The sequence below is a fragment of the Perissodus microlepis genome, chromosome 12 (genome assembly GCF_051167445.1).
Source record: "Perissodus microlepis isolate ML-2025 ecotype Zambia chromosome 12, ASM5116744v1, whole genome shotgun sequence".
Classification (NCBI taxonomy): domain Eukaryota; kingdom Metazoa; phylum Chordata; class Actinopteri; order Cichliformes; family Cichlidae; genus Perissodus; species Perissodus microlepis.
The window spans coordinates 10,026,556-10,048,607 of NC_140472.1; the positions used below are offsets into that span (position 1 = coordinate 10,026,556).

Genomic DNA, 22,052 nt, shown 5'->3' on the forward strand with positions numbered 1-22,052 from the left:
TTTGCATTAGTGATTGAACCACTCTCAGTAGCTTTAAAAATGGTGAAAGGATTAGGAGGGATTGATAGATGGGGTATAAAACATCAGGTGTCGCTCTATGCAGATGATTTGCTTCTTTATGTGAATGATCCTCTACTAAATATTCCACACATTTTATCAGTATTAAATTCTTTCGGATATTTATCGGGATATAAGCTTAACATCTCCAAAAGTGAATACTTTCCAGTTAATCAAATGGCTGCAGACATACCAACATCAACTATACCCTTTAAAATGGCTAATTTGGGGTATCTTGGAATTGCAATTTCACGATCTGAGATTAATGCGGAAACAGAATATTACTTTACTTACAATGATCTTCAAAGATGGAACTACCTACCGCTGTCTTTAGCTGGTAGGATTCAAATTATTAAAATGAATGTATTACCTAGATATTTATATGTATTTCAGAGTTTGCCCATTTATCTGCCTAAATCATTTTTCAGAACTATAAATGACGCTATTTCGTCATTTGTTTGGGCCGGTAAACGTCCAAGAGCTAGTCGCTCGCTTCTTTATAGGGATAGATCAGCTGGAGGATTAGGACTGCCTAATTTAATTGGGTATTATTGGGCATCTAATATGTATAATATATTATTGTGGTGTACGTCTCCCTATACTAATTGACTATGTGCACGTTAGCATATGCTACTTCCGGTGCGGAAACTCCTGTGGGGAGCTTTGTTTCCGGTGTCCTATTCACGCCCTGTTTACGGTCCAAAACAAGTTAAGCAAATGAATGAATCAAACGGCGATTTACATTTCTATAGATGTCTTGGGCATTTACCCAATATATCTGTAAATGATGTTCATCGACTTGTCTATATTTTTTCCCGTGCCTCAGAGCAAAAGAGAAAAGGGATTCATATGTTATATTTCTCAGCTGTCCCTCGTTTATCGCGGGTGTTATGTTCTAAAAATAACCAGCGATAGGTGAAATCAAGTAGCCAATTTTATTTTTTGACGGTGCAAAACGTTTCGTGGACATCGTGGACATACAGTACTGCACTTCAGAGTCACACTGCTAGCGATCGATGCAGCAATTCTGTACTGTACAGGAGAGACGTCATGGAGATCGTCTGCAGCGATCAGGACGCAGGACACAATGTGACGTAAAAAAAAGTAAGCATGCAAACTTGCACTAAAAAATCTGCAAAACAGCGAGGTGAAAGGTGAACCGCGTTATTAGCGAGGGACCACTGTAATTTTGAAGGTAAGTCACAACATACCCTTCGTAAATACTAATGTATAGAAACCCTTACCAGCAATCATTCATTTTTTGTGTGGCTTTTTTCACGGTTTGTTAACGTGCTGTGTAGGTGTGTACTTGACTAGCTGATATCGACATAACGGGGAAACATCTGGTTTGACTATTCTTCACCTGTAGTTTGAATGCTGAACATTTGCCTGTTTAAATCATGAGACCAGTCATTATACAGAGATGTGCTTCTGAATGTGGACGATGTGTCTTCTGCATGCAGTAATGCAGTTCTGCTTGTGTTGAGTGATGTAAACAACTGATCGATCTAAACTCTTTAAACGTCAAAATTGATCATTCGATTTTTTATGACACAACAGTGGTGAGTGTTCCCACCTTCTGCTCTTTGTAACTTAACGCGATCTTTCCGTTTTTTGAGTTTTGGACATGATTTTGGAGTATATCTTCGCAGTAGCGATTGACCGCAAAGTAAGGCTACCGGAAATGTACAACCCCACATCCGGTCTCAAACCAGGAAGTTAGCATTTTCTCGTGCACAGGGTCAATTGGTGCCAGAGTGAAGCGGCCTCCTGTTCCTCGTCATTACGTGCTTTAGCATGCGATACCTCACAATCGTCCCTATTAAGCCGGTCTTCGAACCCAGTTGTCACTGAAACATTAAAAATTTGGTCACAAATAAGACGTTACTTTGGTTGGCTCACCCTCCCTCTTGCAACCCCGATCTGCAACAATCACTTATTTGTGCTAGCAAAGATGGACTTAAGATTCTCTGTTTTAGAACATAAAGGACTTGGTACTCTAGGTGATCTATACGTAAATGATGTCTGTGAAGGTTCTCAGTCATCCAGGTCATCGTAGTCAAAGGAGCTTGCAAAGAAAAGCGTCTGGACTTCTTTAAGTTACTTGAAGACGTTTCACCTCTCATCCGAGAAGCTTCTTCAGTTCTAAGGTCAAATGGTGGGGAGTCCCAGATTTAAACCTAGTGGGAGTATCCCCCCACAGAGGGACAAAAGGACCCCCTGCTGATCCTCTAATCGCCTGAGCCAAGGTGTGAAACTGGGTGTGGGTCCTAATCAGCCAGAGTTTCGGGTGAGCTCATTGTGAAACCTGGCCCCACCTTATCATGCGAATTCCTGAGGTCAGATGGCCCAGGATGTGAGTGGGCGTTAAGGCGTCTGGGGAGGGAACTCAAAACTGGATTATAGATGGCAGACAGTTGGTGTCGTAACCACCGCCTCTGTTCAAAGATGGTCGCTCACAGTGGACATAGATGGCTTCTTTCACTCCTCTTTCAAACCATCTGTCCTCTCTGTCCAAAATGTGAACATTGGCATCCTCGAAAGAGTGTCCTTTATCCTTAAGATGCAGATGGACTGCTGAGTCTTGTCCTGTGGAGGTGGCTCTTCTGTGTTGTGCCATGCGCTTGTGAAGTGGCTGTTTGGTCTCTCCAATGTAGAGGTCTGGGCATTCCTCGCTGCACTGTACAGCATACACCACATTGTTAAGTCTGTGTTTTGGAGTTTTGTCTTTCGGGTGAACCAGTTTTTGTCTGAGCGTGTTGCTGGGTCTGAAATGCACCGGGATGTCATGCTTGGAGAAAACTCTCCTGAGTTTTTCTGATACACCGGCTACATAGGGGATGACAATGTTGTTGCATTATTGTCCTCCCTCGCTGGTTAGACACCTTTCTGTGCCTCTTTGCTGACTTTAAGAACGCCCATTTAGGATAGCCGCACGTTTTGAGTGCTTCCTTTACATGTGTGTGTTCCTTCTTTTTTCCTTCAGGCTTAGAGGGAACATGTTCTGCTTGATGTTTTTACCCAATGATGGTTTGAAAGAGGAGTGAAAGAAGCCATCTATGTCCACTGTGAGCGACCATCTTTGAACAGAGGCGGTGGTTTACGACACCAACTGTCTGCCATCTATAATCCAGTTTTGAGTTCCCTCCCCAGACGCCTTAACGCCCACTCACATCCTGGGCCATCTGACCTCAGGAATTCGCATGATAAGGTGGGGCCAGGTTTCACAATAAGCTCACTCGAAACTCTGGCTGATTGGGACCCACACCCAGTTTCACACCTTGGCTCAGGCGATTAGAGGATCAGCAGGGGGTCCTTTTGTCCCTCTGTGGGAGGATACTCCCACTAGGTTTAAATCTGGGACTCCCCACCATTTGACCTTAGAACTGAAGAAGCTTCTCGGATGAGAGGTGAAACGTCTTCAAGTAACTTAAAGAAGTCCAGACGCTTTTCTTTGCAAGCTCCTTTGAATACGTAAATGATGTTTTTGCAAATTTTAACAAACTAGTTACTCGCTTTAATTTCAATAAATCTGATTTTTTTTTGGTACTTCCAGTTGCAAAACTTTGCAAAGAAATGTTCAACTTTATTCCCACAAATCCCAGCTTCCAGTGGAATAGATTTCGTTCTCAGAGCCAAAACTTTGGTAAAGGGTCATATTTCTTACTTTTATAAAGTAGCTTCTCCGCCTAGTGAATCTCTTTTATACAGGACCAAGATGAAATGGGAGTCAGAACTCCATATGAGTTTTTCTGAGTTGTTCTGGGAGGGAGCGGTAAGGGCCATTAATTCGTCTTGTAGTTGTGCCAGACTTTTAGTTACCAGCACGAGAAATCTCTCTGTAGTCCACCATATGACATTGTACAAATTTTTCTGCTATTCCTGGCAGTGGCTGTTCTACCTTATAAGAATACTCTATTTAAAGATATTCCAGCATTATTAATTTGTTTCGACCGAGGAGCAAGTAACCATTAATATTAATATTAATAGTGTTACTATTGTTGGTTAAGATTTATATCAATATTGATTAATGTTAAGACCTTGTTTTTTGAGGCTGCAGATGTTGATGTTAATGTTAATATTAAACTATAAGGATACGCACTATTATCTTATTGTTGATTTTTTTTGTTTGTTTGTTTTGTTTTTTTTGGTATGGGTTTTGTATTTTTGTATGGGTCAATTCATTTTCTCTGTAACATATTCATTTTTACGTTATTGGGAGCAGTGTTGGTCAAGTTACTTGAAAAAAGTAATCAGTAACTAATTACCGATTACTTCCCCAAAAAAGTAATCCCGTTACTTTACTGATTACTTATTTTCAAAAGTAATTAATTACTTAGTTACTTAGTTACTTTTTAAAAACACAATTTACAACCTGAATAGGTGATAAAGCGATAGAACTTTCAGCTCAATTCTACTTTTTCTGCATAATCCATCATACAAAATGTAATCAAATGGAAAAGTCCCTTTTTAAAACTTGTTTTATTAGTTTTAATCTTTTAACTTTATGCATCAAGCAAAAATTTATTTATATGCAACATTCTCTGACTGGAAGAAATTTGTTTAATATTTAAACCTATTTTCTGCACATTCCAGCACATAAAATATTTTTTTTTTGTGTTTACACTCAGTCTTTCAAATAGATGCAAGTAAAACACAGCAGAAAATAAATAACATCAAAGACTAGCGGTCCTGTTGCTCTATTTTCACCTGTAAAGCAGGAGAAGCGTAGGCGGAGGTTTGCCCTGGTGCAGGTGTGCCGCGGCGGTCAGTTGAAGAATCCGCGAGTTTCTCAGCGCACTTGGTGCTTGTTTGGAAGTTTAGGGGTTTTTTTCGCTGTAAAGAGAAGTTTTCTTCCCACGCACAGCGGACGCTAATGTTTTTGTCACTTTTTATGGAATCAAACTCAAAATAAGGTCAGTACTTCCACGCTTTAAACGCTGCACGCTCATACTCTCTCCTGCATTCGATATATGATCCATTGTTGATCTGCACACAGCTGTTGTCACAAACGTCGCACTTGCTTACGTCACTGTCATGAGACATTCTGGCAAAAAAAATCATGGTTTTAGTAACGGTAATCTAATTACCGTTTTTGCAATAGTAATCCCTTACTTTACTCGTTACCTGAAAAAAGTAATCAGATTACAGTAACGCGTTACTTGTAACGCGTTACTGTAATCTCTGATTGGGAGCGAGTGGGGGGTATTCAGGTACTCATCTCATTTATGGGTTTTTTGTATGCTATAAAAAAGAAAAAGGAAAAGATTATTACTTCTATATGTACCTATGTGTTTTATGACAGTTTGGTATTGAAAAATAAAAGAATGAAAAAAAAGGTTAGAGCAGAAAAGTTCAATACAAATTTCAGCCCTTAAAATTAAATAAAAGAATTTAAAGTGTTCTGACGCAGTATTGTAAAAACCAAGCTGGTTTCATAAAGCTAGAGTTTACTCCAAAAAATAAAAAAATAATAGCGCTGCCGTATTGCATCACACTCAGTGCATTTCAATCATTTCTTCAGCGAGTTTGATAGCTAGCAAAGTAATAATCGTAATTTTTTTTTTTTTTTTTAAATAGCATGTGTAACGTACACGTGCTGGAAAATTATTTACCTGGACTCTGCTATCATGCGACTGGAGACCGCAAACTCCGCCATTGTCGTTTTCCATCAAACACTCATTAAAACAGCAACTGCAGGTATGTTAGCGCACTCATCCCCGTCTGTTAGAGGGAGGGGTGGGGTAACATATTGAAACAGACATAGGTGCGAGGTGGAGAAATTTTGAGATTTTGTCCCAGGCACCTCAACCCCATGTACATCTTGTCTCAGGTGTCCTCAATAGATCACATTATGGGGTGGGTTTCACCCTTAAGCCTGGCTATGGTCATGCAGCAAACATTTATTCACAGCTGGGCTCAGGTGATGACTCATATAATTAATAGTTTGTCAACAATCCTGAGGTTCACATCCAAAGGAGACAAGCCCCAGAGGGGGGACTCTCCACCATTTGTCATTAGAACAAAGTCTCTTGGAGAAGATGTAAAACATTTTCTCAAACCTGAAGAAGTACAACTGCCGTCTTTTTTCAATACTACCATGACCTGGATGACTGAGAAAGTAGACAGATATAATGTGAAAGTAATGTAACAAATACTCTAATCTATTACTTAACCCGGAAAGTCACGTTCTGCATTACTTTTAAGAAAAATAACAGTAATGTTACTTCTGAGCGAAACTGAGATCTGATTAAGACAGGATATCAACCAAAATTCCAGAAAAAACACATCACGTAAAAGTTATAAATTGATTTGCATGTCACTGAGTGAAAGGAGTATTCAATCCACTACAACCCAGCCAGAATTTTGGCCCCCATTGATGGGCTGTGTACCCGTGTGGCCTATAGATGGAAAAAAAAAAAATCAATTAATTACAGATATGCCACACCTTGTCCATTAAACATATTTTTTAGACTCACGTATTCTTAATGCAGCCATTCACACCCATCGAATAATTTGACTGTACTAACATGCGGCATTTATTTTATTTTTGCTTTGAACCAAGATCGATTTTTCAAATTTTTTGGAAATTAGACAAATCTGAAATCCAAATAAACAAATCTGATCAATCAGATCACTGCATTTGAGAACATGTGCACTCTTAACTCAAACACTGAATCCACAATGAAATCGAAATAGTAAAATAATACTATTTTGTTTTTTTTGCAGTGACCCACCATGGCAACAACCTGTTGCCGTTGCCTTTGTGGTCAATACCTAGATACTAAGAGGAAGAATCTATTTGTGTGTACACATTAGGACACCGATTTGTGTTGGTATAGGTTTATATTAACAACACCTATAGCTTTATATTGTTAAATAGTAATTATAAGAGACTGGCGAAACGCTAATGTAATGTACTGCATTACTTTAAAGAAAGTTTTTCTGTGTAATAAAATACTTGAGTAACGACCCCAACACTGATCACAAAAAAGAGAGGAAATACCTCCAACCAAATGAAAATCAATAGAAGCATCAATAAGAGAATCGATAAGGAATGAAATCAATAAGTAAGTAAATTTGGTAAGTAAGTAAGTTTGGTGAAGATGAGCTGTTACCTGCAGCTCAGTATTGAGTCTAGGCATCGAAGCAGCTCGGCCCTGGTTTTCCAGACCGGAGCCAGTGAATGGAATTCTACTGCTCACACTGGTCTCCATCTTCTTCATCTCTACCGACTCCTGAGCATACAAATACAAACAAAACCCTGCCTCATCAGCATGCAATGATGACATTTGGAGGTGCATTAAGCAATTTGGACTCAATTTGAGAAGACTACTGGAACTCTCTGGACCCGCCGTGTCTCTATAACACCACAATTAGCTAATGGTCTCTTAGCAACAGAGTCCACTAATCACTGACATCAACAATTGATGTTACTAGCAGAACACAGACTCTACCCGCTACTACTCTGTAGCTTAATTATACCCACTGTGTCATTAACAACAATCAACAACAAACAACGATTGTTGTCTGAGGTTGCACACTGCTCCTTTAATTCAGTATTGAGATAACAGACACCATGACACAATGGTTTAAAGATAGGCTAGACTTGTACTATTTGTAATATAATTCTAACCACTATGCTGTTCTCACTGAGAGTAAAGCAAAAGTGAATTATTTGTGAATGAAAACAATCATCTATACACGGATTACAAGATTATAAGTTCTTCTTACTCTGTTAAAGTAAGAAGAGCAGAACCTAGTGAATATGACATGATCACAGCTGTAGTATTAATGAAAATAGTCAAATAGTAAGGATACTATGTGAAGTCTTGCTTTGACATGAATTACCATATTTAATCAAATTGATGTAATCATTTTATAGCAAACATTATTCTATATGGCCATGCTTTTTCTACTGTTTATCTGGGTTTGGGTCTGAGCAGAGAAGCCCAGACTTCCCTTACCACGGCCACCTCATCTTGGGGGGATACTGAGTTGTGCCCAAGCTAGCTGAGAGACATAACTCGAGCAAGTCCTGCCCAGGAGACTGCCTAGGGCTTTCCTAAAATTACTCAACTAGTCAGTTGAGTTCTAGTCAGATGTCTGAACCACGTCAAATTGGTTCCTTTCAATGTGGAGAAAAAGTGGCTCTACTCCTGATCAAGCTCCTCAGCCTGTCTTTAAGAGGACAGCCAGCATCCAAAAGAAGCTTATTTCTGCCACTTGTGCCACGATCTTTGGAATATATTGTAAACACTGAAATACTTTCACAGCTCATGTTGAACATGCATCCGTATGTTTTACCTGATTGATGGCAGTGTCTGAAGTGTCCTCAGATGGGCCCCGGGACATCATTCTCTTATTCTTAGCCCATGGCACTTCTTTGGGTTTATCAATCACCCAGGAAGATGATGGCTTGATGGTGTGATCTTGACTTGGCCTGTGTGTAATAATCACAGTTCAGTTTAACTTTTACAAGGTCGGTGGTTTCTGTTGTCATTGAAGTCTCAAGTATTCAAAAGTCGCTGTAAAACTACTGTAGGATATCTGACACATTAATTAACAAGAAATAATGCTAATTGATCAAACAGCTATATTATACAACAGCTATAACTCCACTATAATTTCCCATTGTCTTTCAGGCCTTTTAGTCAACTGGGTCATTTCATATTCTTTAAGTGGTAAAAGCAATCAGATTTTTAGAAGATTTCCCAAAGATGAGATCACAGATCTCACATCCAAAAACTTCCTTTACATCTAACTTCAAGATTTAAATTTTTTGCAAGAACCAGGTCTCAAATAAGAAAGTTGGTCTGCAATGCACCATTTGTACTTTGAAGAACTGACACACACTCACAGGTAAACCGGATTTACTTACTTGTAATAATATATCAATGTGATTTTGGTGATCTGAAAACCTATAATGCTTTTTCTTATTACACTAGGGGATGCTCATAACAAACGTGGCAGAAGTTTAAAAAGCTGAGGAATACACATAAGGTTACATCAAAATTTTTATGGTGGGTTAACAGCTCCGGCTTCACAATGGGTTACAGAGCTGAGTATGATGCTGTAGTATGATGCTAAACTAATGCTAAAACACAACAAACAGCCCTTTGCTCATCAGTAAAATGTCTTCTTGCATTTGTCAGTAGACTAAGACAGTACATTAGTTTATTTAGATAAGTAGCTATAGCTATTAGACAATAGCTACTTAAAATAAGTAGCTATTGTCTATGCAGCCATTAATTTTACTGGCAAATACCTCCTAGAGGCAAAGAAGGTACTGGAGTAAAAAGAATGTGCACATAAAAGTATTACATTTATTTCAGTTTTGATTTTCTCTCCACTATGACCTTTACACAATTTTATAGAAGACTGGCATAGCAGAATAAACTCTGCAGGGCCACTGCAACATAAATGCATGCAGTTATGAAAGAAGTAATCAGATCTTTTACCTAAGTTTAAGACCCAACCCATCAAAAATAGCCAGAAAATTCTGATTTTTTTGGAACTGAGATGTTTAATAACCTTTATAACAAAACCTACATTTTTTGCTATATCTTGTTGTTTACTATATAATTTTATGATATAGTTATGATATATTTTTGTATCGCATTTGTGACACTGGGCATTTTTGGCAACGTTATGTTAACAACAATGTTAATTTCACACAAAAAAAATATATTTTTTTCCATAACATTATAGCATTGAAATTATGGCAAGTATTGATCATGTTGATTAGATAGAAGTCTCAGAAACTCATGTATCAAATATGAAACAAAGGGCATTATAGGGTTAAGCAGCACAACTCCATCTATCATCCATCCATCTATCTGCTTATTCAATACAGGATCACAAGACACCACAAGCAGAATATAAAAAAGAATCTGTTATGCGTTTTTCCTGAAGTATTGAACTTACAGAGTGCCTCCATTGTTGAGGGAGTTGGAGCTAGGTCTGGTCTGTGGCTGAGACTTGGCATGGGATTTAGACTGGTACCTAAGCATGCTGGGAGGCTCCACACTGTTTAACATCTTAGGGAGGTCTTTCTCCTGTATGTGAGTCAGAGGCAGCAATGGCTTAAATAGAGCCCCGACCTTGCACTGTGGAGGAGAGACGGATGGCAACATGCTGAAGAAATCCAGAGGCAGCAGGCAGAATATTGCTGGACCCAGGTCTGACAACAGGTGCTCAGGGCTGTTGGATGTGGAGACTTAGGCCAGAATATTCTTTGCTTGTAGTCATGCTTGTTTGCAATATATCTATGTGCATGTGGGAGTGTGGAAACATGCACGAGTAGAGTAGGCGTGCAAAGTTGCTGATAAACATCTGTCAGCAGCCAAATTCCACCAATTCATGTCTGACTGAAACTGACAAGAGTGTCATTAAGCATTTAACATCCACTAGGTTACTGGTGACCCCTCAAAAGTTAGGGTTAAGGTTTAGGTTTGGTTACCATTTCCCCTATTTAGAACATGTCTGTCCCTTTTCTATAGAATTTCTGCCCACTTGGCACACTCAGAAGGTTCAGAAGGTTTTTACGGATAAATTAATGCCAAAATGTATGAGAATTTACTCGACCCTGGCCGCAGATAGGTTGATGTTAGCCTTGTAACTGTTAAAAGATTAATACAACAACAGCAAGTAACAACTCTCCTGGTACTTCTATATTAACAATAATAAATTGGGAAAACAGATGATAGCTTTTGCAAATTACCAGTGAATTACTAGTGAACACAAAGTATCTTCTGTGCATGTGTGTTTACATGCAGCATACATTCAAAGTGTGTAAGTTTGCAAGCATGTATGTGGACCCATGCATCTAGATTTGAACTCCATCCATTGTGTGTGTACTTCCTTGCATGTCTGCATATGTAATGAGGGTGTTGTACCTGGGAGCCCAAAGCGCTCTGTTGCTGCTGCAGTCTCCTAGCTCGATTCTGCTTATAGTAGTCAAAGATCATCAAGGCTGCATAAACCTTCCCTACTGTGAGCTCATTGGCTGAGGAGTTGAGAAGAAATTATTTAAGAAATGACAAGACATAAAAAGAAGTAGTAACTGACTCATTCCTTCTTATTTCAATGCATCTCTGTGCACTGCATGTCTCCCTAATGGTTTAAAGAAAAGGGAATTCTTATGGTGAACAAGTTTGTTAATTTACAGTAAGTAACTAAAAAAAAGAAAAGCAGAACAATCACCTCTGAGTCAAAATGCCTTTTTGTAGTTGCAGTATCTGGTGATCACATCTTGGCAAAAGGTGGCAACAAAAATCAACTGTAAAGTAAGTCTTGGATGGCCACATGCACACAGTGACTCACACTATAGGGTGGTTTAGGGATACTTTTTGGGTGAAAAAGCTTTCACAGCTGCTGTGCATCTACTTTTTATGGCAGTATATTTAAGGACCAGCTGTGGACCAGCTGAAGTCTGTCCTCCATCCCTTGGAAAGCCATCCTCTCTTCCCTTGAGGAGTCAGTAGTTCACAGCTGGTTATAAGCCTTTGTCACTCTCATAGCCCACCACTTCCTATGGATTCATTGACTTAACTGCAAATTGCCTACCTGCCCACTCTCCACTGAAAACCTGCCACTCACCACAGATCTCCACCTGCTAATTGGTACCTACTCCTAAGCCTTGTTTGCCCGTTGCCTTTTTAAATTAAACCTATACTTGATTGTAGTCACTGTCTGCACCTTGGGTCAGAAAATTTTAAAGTCATGATGACCAGTGTTGGTCAAATTGCTTGAAAAAAATTACTAATTACTGATTACTTCACCAACAAATGAATGTTGTTAATTCACTAATTACTTATTTTCAAAAGTAATTAGTTACTTTATTACTTAGTTACTTTTTAAAAACATGACACAAATTGCTAGTCAGAGTATTAATACTATAGTGTACTAAAGAGTATTATGAATATAATATGAATATAGTATTATGAAAGGACACCAGAGTCTGGAAATGGTATTATAATGTTCAATTAAAAGTCAATTAATTATTTGTACTAATTTTCTCTTTAGCATCAACTCTAAGTGCCACAATTTAAAAAAAAAAAAGAAAAAGACTACTTTTTTTATGTATGTCATCTATAGATGAATAGAAAATTAAAATTCTGATAATTTGCTTACGTTTATGTGGCGTGACCAACAGGTCCATGGTCTTTTGGGAAAGGTTGGGCCACACTGTGGACAATTCCTTTTTTAACTCTGCATCACATAATCGCTGGGCTACCATTCCTACAAGTACAAAATCAAGAGAGATTAAAAGAGACTCAACCTCTTGTCATAATAGTGATAACCTTAACCTTAACGTAATAATTCTAACTGACACACATCAAAAACTATTTATTTTCCCCCCACAACTGTCCTTTTTGCTTTGCTCCAAAGATAAGGTTAGGATTAGGGTTAACATTGAAGATTACTTAGACCATTTTGGGTCTACACAGTGTTATCAGTGTATAATTATGTGCCTCTAACCTGACGCCAACTTGATCTCCAGTGCTGTGCGAATCAGTGCCATCAGAGTGGAGGTAAAGTGAACTGTGTTGTCATCAGCAATAGGCATATTCATTTTGACGAGGCGCTGAGGGTTAGACAAAGAGACATTAGGTCACTGATCATAGCAAACTGTTTAATAAAAACATAAAATTCACCCAGAGAAATCAGTCTGTGTGCTGAAGTGATCCTATCCCCTCAAATGATTCAGGTTCTTTGCTAAATTTGGTTTATTATGTGCAAGTTTCTCTAGATTGATGAAATGCTCCAGAGATATATTTCAGCACACAAAAAGCCTTCTCTACGAGAATATACAGGAGACAAACTAGACATTGACATACACTGCTACTAGCTACAGTATGCACTATGTTGCAAGTCAAAGGGCACTGGTGCAAGACTGACATTGACCGAAAAAAAGGCGAGAGAAGGCATGTAACACATAACCATGAAGGTGCTTCAACAGTCGCAGGAGCTCGACTCTGTGGTTGCCATCGCAGCAATCATCAGTTTGGAGTTGAGAAGCTGAGTATGCTCTACATGTACAGTGGATACTAGCATCAAAGAGTTAATTCCACCAAGCTTGATCAGACTTAGCAGGAAGACTTGGTTCATACAGCATTAATGGAACCACTATTTGCATAAAGGATGCTATGGGATTGTTGCTGTAAGAGTTGAGCTCCCCTGAACACAAAAAGCATTCACCTACATGTGCTATCAGTGGCAGTGCAGAGAATAAGAAGACCAGAGTCAGAATGAAACAGGGATGGAGAACTGAGGGCCAAACATATACACACACTCAGGCCTTTTTACACATGGCCACACACTCACTTTAGCACATGTACACACAAAATCATAGGCTACACAATCAGCTGGAAAGAAAAAATCCTTAACTCAAACCACTCTAACAATAACAGAAGTCATTGACCTATTAAAGATTTACCTGTAGCAACATATCTTTTGTCCTTTATGCAATGAAATAATTATTTTTTGCAGAAAAATAACCATTTGAAAATGGTGTTTGTTCAGCAGAGCAGCTCCAAAGCTTTTCAGCACATTAGGTCATGTTCAATCCTTCTTGCATTTAGCAGTTAATAGAGCTGTAGTTTTTTATGGCTAATTATAACATGGGTATTTTTTTACATTTATTTTTAGGCATAACAAACTTTTTGAGGTAGTAGGTATAAGTACAATCCAGGGAGTGTTAAAATTGTTTCACTATCTCCGCGTCCCCTTTTTATTGCAGAGCTGGTCTCAAAGGCAAAGCTTACAAGCTAAAAAAAAAACATAAACCTAAATCTAAAGGCAGAGCATTTTCAAGTTTTGAAGAATCTTGAAAAAAAAAAAGCATTCCAGTGTATCATTAAAGAAACGGTATATTAATGTGCAAAAGGTCCATCCATCCAGAAAAGTGGCAAACAGTTAAAAACTAGAAAAAGTTGCATTTCCTGCGAAAATGCTGTGTGAATGCCTTGTAGTGGAATCTGAAAACAGCAGAATAAGGAGAACTATCTGTTGAAAACACTGTGTAGAAGCTGAACTGTTTGCTGAAAACTGCTTTATTTAAAAGGGTACACTGAACAGTGTCACTAAAGCAGAGTGCATGCAAGCAGAGCAGAAGTGTGCTAACAGCCACAAGTAGGATTCAAACCTGCACCAACAGATCTCACAGCAGCTGTTCATCTCACTGAACCATAGCAGTTCTTGTCTCAACAAGAGATATGATGAGAGAAAAAATATGCAGGGGGCCGAAGAAGCTGAATTGTTGTGAAAAGAGGTGAAGAAGCAGAACTGTATGCTAGAAAAAGGTGAAAAGGCTGAAATTGTGCTGAAAAGAGGTGAAAAGCTGAAATTCTTCTGAAAGAGCAGAAGAGGCTGAAATTTTTTCAGCTACTCATTGAGTGAAACTGGTTCTCACATAACTGAAAAAAGGTGAAAAAGCTGAAAATTCTGATAAAAAAAAAAAGCAGAAGAGGCTGAGATTTGCGCTGATAAGAGGTGAAAACGCTGAACCTTCTGCTGAAAAGAGGCAGAACAACCTGGTTCTGCTCAATTTCAGTCCACCAATCAGAGGTACTGCTTCTGTCTGCTTCATCAGGCTGTGTACTTGTATGTATTTCTGCCATGGAGCATTAACAAGAATCTGAGGTCCATATTAGAAATGCTGCCAAAATCATAAAACGTTGCAGAATTGTAATAAATTAGCAATATAAATTACAAGACTGTGATAGTGTATTAATTTGTAGTGAAAAAAAAAACTGTGGAACAAGGTGGAATTGAACCCAAGACGTTTGGGCTGCAGACCCGTGTCATAACCAATTGTGCCACCTGGAACAGGGGCGGGGGGCTCAGAAAACAGAGTGATGAGGAGTCAGAATTAGATCGCGGTGAGAGGCGAATAATGACGTTTTTTGGTGTTACAAAACGTCGTGTAACTCAAAAAGTAGGTGGGATAGAAGCATAATTCTTGTACTGGGTGAATCAGCAGACTTTGGTGAACTTTCACTCTGACGGAGGTACATAGGTCTTTGTACCTCCGTCGCGGAGATATGACCAGAGAAGACACGGCTTCATTTCCAGAGTTTGAAAACTGAGAGAAGGACAGATTTCCGCCCCTCAAACAAACGTAATTCATCGCTCAATGGTAAGATAATTGTAAAAACTGTTTAGAACACTCAAAGTGTCTGAAGATATATTGGCACAAGCCTCATGTCTTAACTTTGCTTCGTTAAGGAGATATGACGATTCGAAAATGCCTCCAGTTACAGAATTTCAGCTCTGAGTTTCACAACCTCCCCATAGACTTTGAATGGGAAGTTTTCAGACCTTGTGTCACTTCGAGGCAAATTGTGAAAAAAACGTAACTCGCACGATAATGATAGTGACACTGTCTTAAAGCCAACAAAAATACCTACGTTTTGATGTATAATTTGTGTGGGTTCAGCAAAAGTTGAGTAAGCAACAGGAGTTTGTTCGTACATGAAGAAGGGTTTCAGAACTTAGAGTGCACGCACTCTAACTCTGTCCATATCAACGATAGCAACCCATGCAAATCCTCATAATTCATACAAAAGTTAAAAATTAATTTAAGGGAAACGGTAGAACTTATGGAAAAGCTGAATTAGACAGTAGTAGCAGAAGAACAGGAGAATAGTTTAAAGGTGGAATGGTGGTTCTAGGTGAAAGTATGTGGAAGTAGTTAAGGTTCAAAAACATGCCACTTAGAGCGTTTTATGGGATGTGTGCCATTCACTTCAATGGGAGCTGGAAAGAGCAGAATTGATAGAAACTGTAAAAATTTGAATGGTGATAATGGCATAAAAACTGAGGGACTAGTTAAGCGGCAAAAAATGTACGGAAGCAACTAGAAAAAGAAAAAGAAAGAATAAAGAGAAACAGGACCTCAATAGTGTGAATGCCTGTGAGGCATTCACACAACAAGGTAAGTGGTAAGTGGTGAGAGATGTTAATTTAATTTTTTGTTTACATGGTTACGCATTTGCACGCTCTTATAATTGGAGCGAAAAGTAACTAACAAAGCTTCACTGAATTCAACTGTGCTGGCTGCCTGGCTCATTATTCTGACAAATACAAACTGTACCCATATGGAAAAGATATATATAAATCTTATAAAGTTTGTATCTGTCTTGTGTGAAACTTGTATGAAAAGCATATAAGAGTGAAAACAGATATAAGATCCCTTGAAAAATTATATAATGAAACTTGTATGTTTTGGATACTTACTAAAACAATATATGAAAGTAATGAGAAAGTGGCCACTTTCATGAGTAAATCATGTAAGCCTCATATGATTTACTCATGAAAGTGGCCACTTTCATGAGTAATCACATATAAGTTTTTACTATTTCTTTTCCATATGGGTAACCTTTTAGAGTTATTGTAGAGCATAAAAGATTCCAGACTCTTTAAAGTGCCTACAACCTTTGCCTAATACTGTACAACCATTATGAATGTAATGCAACATTTGTAAATGGCACACTCCATTTTGTCCATTTTTGCATATCTACCTGAGGTGAGTTTTAACTGGAATAAAATAGGAAAACAGAAAATAAAAAAAGAAAGTAATGATTTCTAAATTGACTTTGACTTGTATTTCATTGCAGACAATATGAACATAAAATATTTTATGTTTTGTTTGGTCAGCTTCATTTCATTTGTAAATATACATCCTTACCTGTCACTCAGACCTGCAACACATTCCAAAAAAGGTTGGGACAGGTGCAATTTAGGGCTAGTAATCAGGTAAATTGGATAAATAATGATGTGATTTGAAACAGGTGATATCAACAGGTGATTGTAATTATGATTTGGTACAAAAGCAGCATCCAAGAAAGGTCCTTTAGGAGTAAAGATGGGGCGATGATCGCCAATTTACTAACAAATACGGGAAAAAATTATTGAAATGTGTAAAAAAAAAAAATCTCAGAATTTTTTTTATGGTCATTTTGCTCCAACATGAGTCCCACTCTGTTATGTGCCTTTTCTGTTATTAGTTTACTCAGACTGTCTTTGGTAATAATTGTGACATTGGTGAAGATTAAAATGTTTGAGTAATTGAGTAATCAATACAGAAATCCTGCTGGAAATTCCAGTTCAATGTCTTTAAACCTTGTAAACAAGTTGACCACAGTGTAAAGATTTCCTCAAATGTAACTTAGTCACTGTATAACTCAAAGCATAGCTAGAAAGTGATGATGACTACACTGTTTGCATTTGCCCCAGTGTTAACATGCAAATTTCATTATTTAGATTGGCTATCCAGATAAAGATAATGTGATCAGCTAGAAATAGTGTAGAGGTTAAATCAAGGTTTAGCACCTCTAATATTCTAACACAAAAAGAAAGAAACAAACACATACAGACACATGCACACAACAGATATTTCCACACAGTGAACAGACTGAGATGATATGACAGAAAAATGAGAGAAAAAAAAATGGGCAGTACAGACAGAACCACAGAGTCAAAAGCACATATACAAAACATTTCTTCCACAGAAAAGCAGCAGAAGCTAGACATACCCACCCACACACACACACACACACACACACACACACACACACCTGGACATACATAATTGCACACACATACGCACGAGCACATGCACGCACGCACGCAAAACTCACTGCTCCACAAAATAAAACCCAAACTAGGGTATACCACTGAAAGGAAATAGTGATGCAACGGAGCAATTTCCCTCCATATACATTATATATCTTAATCAAGCATTCTTTATTAAGGGCTATGTTCTTATAATTAGGGTTGGGTATTAACCCAAAGCAGCAGATACTATTAGCAAAACCGTAAGACAGAAAAGATGAGTGACTTACACTCAAAATATCAGAGCACTAGCAAAACAAAGAAATGTGGGAATAGTGCAGAGCAAAGACATTGGCTTGAGTTCACGCCAATGGAAAAAAGATTGTTGAGAAGAGGGAAGAAAGTGGCGGAAGAGGAGGGTCTACCTTGTAGGCGACTCTTGGCGGACATTTCTTTCCCAAACCTAAGGGTGGGGACATGTGGAGCAGCATCTGATACATATCGAGGTACTTGATACGGCCACTTCACAGGGTAGGAAATCAAAACATAAATAGAATGCAAACAGAGAAGGATGGGAAGTTAGAGAAGGGGAAAAATAAATAAAAAGAAATCAACAAAACAGCAGAATAATGGAAAGGAAAAACAGAAATCTGTTGTTAATAGATTTCCTTGAGTGAGATGGAAGGTATATGCCATCCTTGGCCACTGTGTCAGGGCGCAGGGATGGATGCATCGCTACGGAGCTCAGGATTCCTGAGAGGAAACATGGAATGGTAAAGAGTGAGTCAGGGGAGGAGGGGAGAAAAATGGGACAATGTTCAGACCCACACAGGATGCTGATGAAATTGAAGAGAGATGAGAGCAGTGTAATGGGGATGTCTGCCACAGCATGCTTGCAGACATCTCACTGGTACTACAACCAGGGTGTACGGAGACAAAGGTTTCAATGCCAGCCTGAAATCTGCTGTGGTTGCTCATAGCCTAACTTTCACGAGGCAGACATGTACAAAAAAGATCACATTGTTCTTGCTGGTTTTGATTTGCCAAAACTGAACTGAATTTAAGACTTTTGAAGGCTCAGTTTGTAGAGTAAATTGCAGTCTGCAGTTAAAACATTACAGACAGAAAGTCTTATGGCAGGCAGCATGTTGGGACAGTGCCGCAGCTTTGAAAACTTTGTTTCCACTCCAGGATCATCAACCAAAGCCAGACAGTTTGAAGGGGCAAGTGCTAGTGTAAAGGCGATTTCATTGGTGCACAGCCATTCAGTTAAAATTCTCTTGGCATAGAGGTACACAAAGCACCCTAGTGACGGAAATGTCTGGTATTTGCAAACCTTGTATGCTACCCTATTAGGGCAGTTCTTCCCTAAGCCAAGGGGGGGTGAGATAATGCGTAACAAATTGTACATATCCTTATAGGAAATCCGTCCGCTGCGGAAAAGAACAAGCACATAAATAAACAACCTTTCAGGACAGCTTCCAAAATAAAACAAAACAAAACAAAACAATAAACAAAAAAACAAAATCCCAATAATTATCAGAGGGCTGACTGCAAACAACAAGGTACAGGAATGAGGCCTTGTTCAGTCACCGTAGTCACAAACAGGGGAGAGAGGAGTAAGGCTAGAGAGTTTTTTCCTTCACTTTACTGTGTATTCTGTTCTCTGGGGCCAGATGAAGGCTTGAACATACCACGCAGCTGGGTCGTACTCAGCCCAAACCCGGATAAACTCATCGAGGTGATGAGGCCCCAGGATGGACGAGTCTCTGGTCAGATACTCAAAGTTATCCATTATGACAGCCACAAACAGGTTCAGCATCTAGAAGACAGACATAAGGTAGTTAGACCTGTTGTTATGAAATATTAAAAATAACAGACATGTATTTTTATGTTTTATGATATTCTAATAAAAGCTAACACTAAATTCTAGGATTTCACAGATGAAATGTTATCTAACTAGACAAGATACTGATGTAAACATGTTGAAATAGTTCTTCACAGTATTATCGATGTTAAGCAAACAAAAACACTTAAGTACTGTAATTGCAAACATGTGCAAACATGCCCACAGTTCCCTTTAGAATATATCTATCTATATTTTCCCCAGTCAAATCTGATAAAAACTGCTTCAAAAAAAGCTTAATACCGTTGTTTTGACTGTTTTTAATTCAATAACTTTAATGCCACCTCTATGCATTCTGTGGATTCTGATTTATTCTTGTTTCCATTTTTTAAGAACCTTTTCTTATATTTTGATTATGACTTTTCACTTTCATTGTTTTTATGCTGTCTTAATGTTTTATTACAAATGGAACAGCAGTTTATAATGAAGTTTATAATGCCAAAAACACAGAGGACATACATCTTAACCTCCTAAGACCTGAACTCTTCCACAGCATGCATTTTTAATTTCTCTTTGATATTTGGGCTGATTAGGACCCGATTAATGTAAAAACAAAGAATTACCAGATTTTTTTTTTTTACCTGATTTTTTTTCTAAGAAAAATGAGAGCCACATATGAGGATATTCGTTTAAAATTTCAGTATAACAGTAGCAGTATAATGTTCTCATAAGTAGATATCAGGCCCTTGTAGAGCAAAATTGAGTATATGTTGGTCTAAATAACCCTAAATGTGATGTCCACATATGAGGATGCCAGGTCCTAGGAGGGTCAATATTATATTTTAGCAATATAACTGTTGCTACTTTAAAAATATATGCTGTATTTTGTATTTTTAAGTGGCTTGAAAACACACATTTTTAAGTATCATGTATCGATTACACATACTGGATCTGGCATGTATGTAAAAAATTAAACAGCTGGAATACTGGATGTGTATCTTCTCAGGGAGCAAAAATCCTGTACTAACAAAAACTCATTAACAAGTGTTGATTTATTCATTCATTAAAAATTTGAGGAAATGACCAGTAATGATCATTACTCTGTCCCAAATATATGTGTGATGACTAACTAGCACATGTGTATTTCTGACTAGGTGGCTTAAAGATGGGCAGCTGCGAGGTTTTACAGTAAGTTTTATATTTACTCTGTGTTGTGATCAGCAATTTAGATGTAAATATTATAAAAAAGCAGAAGTAAGAGTTAGTTAAACTCTTTGGCCAATAGTTAAACAATCAAATGTGTCAGCTGCAATGGCGCCATTTAGGCTTCAGTACTGACCAGGAAAGAGCAGAGAAAAATGAAAGAGACAAAGTAGAAATAGGCAAAATCGCTGCCACACTCTTTTCCGTGGGTCCCTGATCGCTCATCACATGTACGGTGACTCAAGCACGATAACATGATCTCATGCCAAGCCTCTCCAGTTGCACTCCTGATCCATTATAGAGAGAGAAGAGGAAAGAGAGAAACAGAAATGGTTAGAATAAAGACATTGACAACATTGTGCATCACCCCAGTTCAGCTTCAACAAACTTAAAATTTATTGTGAAGCACTTTGATGTACACTAATCTTTTACATGTGCTATAGAAAAACAAATTTTAACTTGACTTGACTTAAAATAACATGGTTGATTTTTGACTATTTTCGGTGAAGGAAGATCCGTCTGATGCTAATATGTCTTGCAGAAAAAGTACAGTGTGTTTCTTATTAAAGCGCGATATATACACACACACACACACACAGTGGCTTGCAAAAGTATTCGGCCCCCTTGAACTTTCCCACATTTTGTCACATTACAGCCACAAACATGAATCAATTTTATTGGAATTCCACGTGAAAGACCAATACAAAGTGGTGTACACGTGAGAAGTGGAACGAAAATCATACATGATTCCAAACATTTTTTACAAATAAATAACTGAAAAGTGGGGTGTGCGTAATTATTCAGCCCCCTTTGGTCTGAGTGTAGTCAGTTGCCCATAGACATTGCCTGATGAGTGCTGATGACTAAATAGAGTCCACCTGTGTGTAATCTAATGTCAGTACAAATACAGCTGCTCTGTGACGGCCTCAGAAGTTGTCTAAGAGAAAATTGGGAGCAACAACACCATGAAGTCCAAAGAACACACCAGACAGGTCAGGGATAAAGTTATTGAGAAATTTAAAGCAGGCTTTGGCTACAAAATCATTTCCCAAGCGCTATATAAATAAAATTGAATTGAATTGAATTGAATTGAAACACTGAATATTCAACATAACACTCAACATACAACAGTCAGACTGATGGCATAACATAAAAAAACACTGAACACTTAAAATAACACAGCACTACCTCACCTCATTTCAATATACAATGGGATAAATCACTGATTAATGTGCAATATACTCACTGAAACAGATCTGTGAAACAGATTTGTGAAAATGTGCAATATTATATGTTCAGTGCTAAGAAGTGAATTACCACCCTCTCTGTACAGTGTGTTTTGTATATAGTAAATACAATGATTGCTCCATTCTTTGCTTTATTTATA

General features: G+C 38.2%; 1 protein-coding gene across 1 annotated transcript in view; it reads right to left on the reverse strand.

The window, feature by feature from the left end:
- Window positions 1-22,052, reverse strand: part of LOC146375793 (voltage-dependent N-type calcium channel subunit alpha-1B-like) — a 285,946-nt gene that overhangs the window by 47,919 nt on the left and 215,975 nt on the right. The window contains exons 39-47 of the mRNA XM_084946389.1: window positions 20,802-20,952; window positions 19,311-19,438; window positions 18,953-19,049; window positions 12,541-12,646; window positions 12,193-12,300; window positions 10,956-11,065; window positions 9,985-10,166; window positions 8,365-8,500; window positions 7,176-7,295 (exon numbers count right to left, since the gene is read on the reverse strand). Of these exons, the coding sequence (XP_084802515.1) occupies window positions 7,176-7,295; window positions 8,365-8,500; window positions 9,985-10,166; window positions 10,956-11,065; window positions 12,193-12,300; window positions 12,541-12,646; window positions 18,953-19,049; window positions 19,311-19,438; window positions 20,802-20,952 (1,138 nt within the window). The remainder of the gene's footprint in view (window positions 1-7,175; window positions 7,296-8,364; window positions 8,501-9,984; window positions 10,167-10,955; window positions 11,066-12,192; window positions 12,301-12,540; window positions 12,647-18,952; window positions 19,050-19,310; window positions 19,439-20,801; window positions 20,953-22,052) is intronic.